The sequence below is a fragment of the Argentina silus genome (genome assembly GCF_951799395.1).
Source record: "Argentina silus genome assembly, chromosome: 7".
NCBI lineage: Eukaryota > Metazoa > Chordata > Actinopteri > Argentiniformes > Argentinidae > Argentina > Argentina silus.
Genome location: NC_139661.1, coordinates 23,413,108 through 23,418,107, shown reverse-complemented (window position 1 = coordinate 23,418,107; position 5,000 = coordinate 23,413,108). Strand labels below are relative to the sequence as shown.

Below are 5,000 nucleotides of genomic sequence, written 5' to 3'. Positions count from 1 at the left end.
GAACACGAAGCCCCCATCTCCAATCACTATTTCCCCGGCGTCGAGACGCTCCAAAATACCCTAGAATCAGATTCATAATCTTAATCACAATAATCTTTAACCTGAGCAGCATTATTTACTATAACCACTATAATATAATCCCTATAATAGTAGGCTATACACCTTGCGATGACCGTCCCACTTTTACAATAATCATCCCACCTTTCCTTACATTCATTTCACACGTCAGCGCAACAAATGCGGGCGAATTCCATTCAGACTATTCCACAGAAAGTATTATGATACAAAGTCTATACATTTCATTTAATATCTATACGTAAAAGCTTTCTGACACTTCGCAATCATACACAGTTACAAAAAGCGTAAAACCATGATAAATAAAGTAATAAACAAAGTAAGTAATATACAAACTATGAAAAAGTGTATGAATAAATTCAGTATATCCATTCCATTCCATACAATATATTTGACAGTGCGTTTCCATCATGTGTACAACGTGTAGCCCACAGGGTGTAAATCCTGAGTCGTCAGGAGCGCACATCTACCTTCTTTCCTGCTGGTGCCATATCTCCTCCGTTAGTCCTATCCTGACCGCTCAGTCTTTGAGGCTCTGAACAGATGCTTCTGCAACTCGAGGGGCTGCATATATCGCACTGAAGCAAGGGAGGGGTCTGCCAACGCGATGCTCTGATTGGCAAGCCCCGGTTACACAACCTCTCCCTCCCTTGTATCTGAATGAGAGTATTGTACTGTAAGTGTTACTAGTTTAGCCTAGATTCAGTATAGCTGTTTGTGTGTTTATCAGTCCTCCCCTGGGTTTTCCATCTTATTACCTCTGAATAGATACCATGGACAACAAGGATCCCATTCATGAGATCCAACTCCTAATGATAGACATGCAGCTCGTTTATGCTCTATGTTTGTCAACAGATTTACAAGGTTAAGATTCACATCTAGATTTTAAAGGCACAATCTGGGATTTGTCCTGGTTATTTCAATTAATGATAATATACCTAATGAGTCACAAAACATTTGACTTACATATAGGCCTATTAATGCCTAATAATCTTAGTACTGCCTTACCTTATCATAACCCAAAATATAACACATATAGCACATCCAGTTTGCTTTTTGGTTTTATATCAATACCCTTGCCTCATGTTTTTTTTTTAGATGTCTTTAACTTTATCTGTTAATAGGGGTCACCCAAGGATGGGGTGGGGGATGGGGGGGATGCACAAAAGGAGAAGTTAGCCAAGGCTGGTACTTGTAAGAAAATAAGACACTCCAACATTATTAACGTGAAATGAAAGTTTATTTGTTGGATTGTTACATAGCAATGCTCTGTAATAGAGTAACAATAGCTGCTACAAGTGCTTGTTGTCTACACACTGAAATGGGAAAGAAGAGTATCTGTCTCTCTCTCTCTCTCTCTCTCTCTCTCTCTCTCTCTCTCTCTCTCTCTCTCTCTCTCTCCCTCTCTCTCTCTCTCTCTCTCTCTCTCTCTCTCTCTTTCTCTCTCTCTCTCTCTCTCTCTCTCTCTCTCTCTCTCTCCCTCTCTCTCTCTGGCTCTGGCTCTCAGGCGGTAACCTTGGCCTTCTTCTGCATCTCCAGCAGGTGTTCTATCTCCTGGGAGCTGGTGGCCTCTTTGTGCTGTAGCAGGTCAGCGTGACCTCTGGTGACCCCCCAGCCCTCAGGACTGGACAAGGAGGGGCAGAGGGGCCGCCCTGATGCAGGCTTGATCTGCTCCCAGTAGTCACGACGAGACCTATGACACACACACACACGCGCACGCACACACACACAGCTTTTTAAGAGTTCTTGATACATCAAGGATGGAATTAATTAAATGTATGCAGTGTTGAAACTGCCATGACTGATTCCCAGCTTTCTCTGCTCTCTCACCTGGCTCTGACCCAGGGTTTAGTGTGCATCTGCAGGGCATTGCCCCACATGCCGTGCTTCTCTGAAGATGTGGGGAGAGCCCCCTTCTCTGGGGCCAGCTCCTCAGCCACAGCCCTGATGTGGTAGGCCTCGAACCCACAGCAGCCTCCGATGAATCGGATCCCAGCCTTGTAGGCTTCCCTGGCGTACTTGTGCATGTCCCAGCGGGTCAGGATCCTGGGCTCCAGGGCTTGGGAAGGGGAGAGGGGATACGGATATTCAGACAAATTGCATACACACTGTTTCTAACTTGCATTTGACAGCTCTGCATTACAGTAGCATATAAGTGTGCATGTGTGTCTTACCGAAGGGGAACTCTGGCAGGTCGATGAAGCCCTGGCAGTTGCAGTCTGGGGTGTGGAAGGCCAGAGGCTGCACCATGTAGTGAGCCTTTAGCCCCGCCTTCTCCACCCCAGCCTTCATCAACTTGACAGCCTCTACACAGGTCATTGGGTCAAAGTGACAGTTCACCCCGATGATCTGGGCACCTGAAGGATACAGAGGTTCAGGTAATATAATATATATGCCATTTAGCTGATGCTTTTATCCAAAGCAACTTACTGTACATTGCAGTGAGTGCATACATTTTTCAGTATATATGGTCCCAGCGGGAATCGGACCCCCAACCTAAGCATTGTTAGCACCATGCTCTACCAACTGAGCCACAGAGGACCAGGTACTGTATACATGTGTGAGCAGGTGGAGTAGGGTGTGTATTAGACCGAGATTAAGGATTAGACAGAGTTGAAATCCTAATATAAGCCCTTGTATCTGTGACAGTACGCACCAGCTTTGACCAGCCTGACAGCACAGTCTCCAGGGCTGACTCCATGCATGTCTCCCTCCGGCCCGATGCACAGACAGGCAGCCACAGGCTTCCCAGTAGCCTTCAACACCTGCACAGCCCACTCTGCCTCCTCCACGTGCTCAAAGTACTGCAGGACATAGACAACACAGTCAACAGAGAGAAAGTTTACACGTTAGAACACACACAACACGTACAGTGATAACACAATACGCTCGGAGACAAAGGGAGTCCCTCAGGAGTCATTCTGAGACCGATTCTTTTTCCCCAATACATCAATATTCAATGTTCAACATCATTCATGCATCGATTGAACTCTAAATGTACTGTAGACATGAATAAAGTTCCAGTTAGCCTATCTTTAACTAAGATGAGTAATATGTGTTCAGAGTGTAGTTCAAGCAGCACTCTCAGTGGGTGAAAGCTTGTGGTGGTAAGGCTTTATTTCACATGTTTTTTCAGCTTGTATTTAGCAGGATTGATGTGTCAGGAGCTACCCTACCTAATGCCAAATCGTATGTCATGGCAAATGTTTTTCCAAAGGACACAAAAAAGCAATGATTATGTAATAAGTATGTCCCCATGTAATTGTGTTATTTCTCTCAGATGTTTCATTTTGTAGGAAGTACCTCTGCGATCAGGAAGTCCACATTCTTCTTTATGAAGACGTCAAGCTGCTTCTTGAAGATGGCCTTCACCTCAGACTCACTCTTACAGCTCAGGTAGGAGGGGGTCTGGCAAACTCCACCTGCCACCAATGCATTCCCCTCATTGGCTACTTCCCTCGCCAGGTCGCAAGCTGCCTCGTTAATTTGTACCCCCTGGAGCCAATGAGGAACGACAACATGAAGGGGATGATGGTCTGTTATAAGGCCAGATGTGAGCATTACTCACAGGGCCGTGTGTATTTCATACTCTGGCCCAAGTTCAAGCACAAGACTTCAAGACTGTTCTGGAGTGTTCTTGACTCAAGTACTCACAGTGTATTTCAGACTCTGGCCCCTGTTCTCCAGTTTGTCGTCGCTGGCATAAAAGGTGAATGTCTGCATCACATCTGACCCGGCTCTCAGGAACTCCCTGTGCAGCTGGCGGACTGAACATTGGCCAGAGGTTAGTCTAAGGTTAGGTTGAGGTTAATTTGAGGTTATAAGTAAGATTGTCTGTCTGTGTGTGTGTGTGCATGCTTGTGTGTGTGTGTGTGTGTGTGTGTGTGTGTGTGTGTGTGTGTGTGTGTGTGTGTGTGTGTGTGTGTGTGTGTGTGTGCTCTCTCTTACCAGCCTCAGGGTGTGTGATGTTAGCCTCTGGGGTCCATGGTCCAGCCTTCACATAGCCCCTCTTCTCCAGAGCGAAAACAAACCCTCCATCACCGATGACGACCTCTCCTGCGTTCAGACGCTCCATGATGCCCTGCAGGACGGAGGACCCAGAGAGACGCTCAGAGACACAGTCTTGTGCTACGGCTGCCTCTCTCACAGTCAATTCAAGCAGTTTGAGGAAATACAGTAGAAAACCATGACACCATCTAACAATAATAAGGCAATCGATGACTTTTGGAGCCCATCTCTAAATGTTTTGTTCATATTTGCTATCGTTTTCTGTCCCATGCACCAACCTCACCAAGTCAATTTCCTGTATGCGCAAATATCCTTGGCCAAATAAAAAATTCTGATTCTGATTCTAGAGGTCGATATGCCATTTCAAGTTTAGAATAAGGATAAGGATTTTTGAGTCAGTAAATCTTTTTTAAAACATTAAAAGTGTCTGTGGATTCCGATGTACTGCATCACAAAGGCCATGCAATATGAAAACACTCTAGAATACAGTCAGTGCTACAACATGCTGAAAGGCAGTTCCATGCTGCCTAGATTCCAAATGGAGAGTTTGAGTAGTGGCCTAGCTTCAGTGTGTGCAGGTGAGAGCAGTGAGTGTGATGTGTGTACTTTATGTGTGTTAGTAACTCAGCTCAAGGCTATAGAGATAAGAACACTGCTCTGGTCATTCAGTCTGAGTCTCTCCAGTGGTAACTGCTCCACTCTGGTTATCACCCCCCCCCCCTCAGTGTTAACTGCACCACTCTGGTTATCACCCCCCCCCACACACACACACACACACACACACACACTTAACAGAGCAGTGAATCTCTATCAGTGGGGTTAGGGTTAGGGTTAGGGTTAGGGTTAGGGTTTCCCCTGACAACACTACACAGTACAACAATTTTGAACTACTGTCAGCCTAAAATACTAAAATAGAA

At 45.5% G+C, this 5,000-nt stretch overlaps 2 protein-coding genes across 3 annotated transcripts in view; both read right to left on the bottom strand.

Moving 5' to 3' along the window:
• Positions 1–603, bottom strand: part of LOC310806893 (betaine--homocysteine S-methyltransferase 1-like) — a 3,705-nt gene extending 3,102 nt beyond the window's left edge. For both annotated transcript variants that reach the window (XR_014554302.1, XM_083673176.1), the window contains exons 1-2: positions 546–603; positions 1–60 (exon numbers count right to left, since the gene is read on the bottom strand). The exon at positions 1–60 is cut by the window's left edge and continues 73 nt beyond it. Coding sequence is in view for 1 of the 2 variants with exons in the window: in XM_083673176.1 (XP_083529302.1) it covers positions 1–60; positions 546–566 (81 nt within the window). In the remaining variant the exon portion in view is untranslated. The remainder of the gene's footprint in view (positions 61–545) is intronic.
• Positions 604–1,578: 975 nt separating this feature from the next.
• Positions 1,579–5,000, bottom strand: part of LOC310806894 (betaine--homocysteine S-methyltransferase 1-like) — a gene marked incomplete at both ends in the record, with an annotated part of 3,594 nt that continues 172 nt past the window's right edge. Inside the window, 7 exons of the mRNA XM_083673177.1 lie at positions 1,579–1,768; positions 1,906–2,134; positions 2,250–2,432; positions 2,732–2,879; positions 3,379–3,570; positions 3,730–3,842; positions 4,024–4,156. Coding sequence (XP_083529303.1) covers positions 1,579–1,768; positions 1,906–2,134; positions 2,250–2,432; positions 2,732–2,879; positions 3,379–3,570; positions 3,730–3,842; positions 4,024–4,156 — 1,188 coding nt within the window. The remainder of the gene's footprint in view (positions 1,769–1,905; positions 2,135–2,249; positions 2,433–2,731; positions 2,880–3,378; positions 3,571–3,729; positions 3,843–4,023; positions 4,157–5,000) is intronic.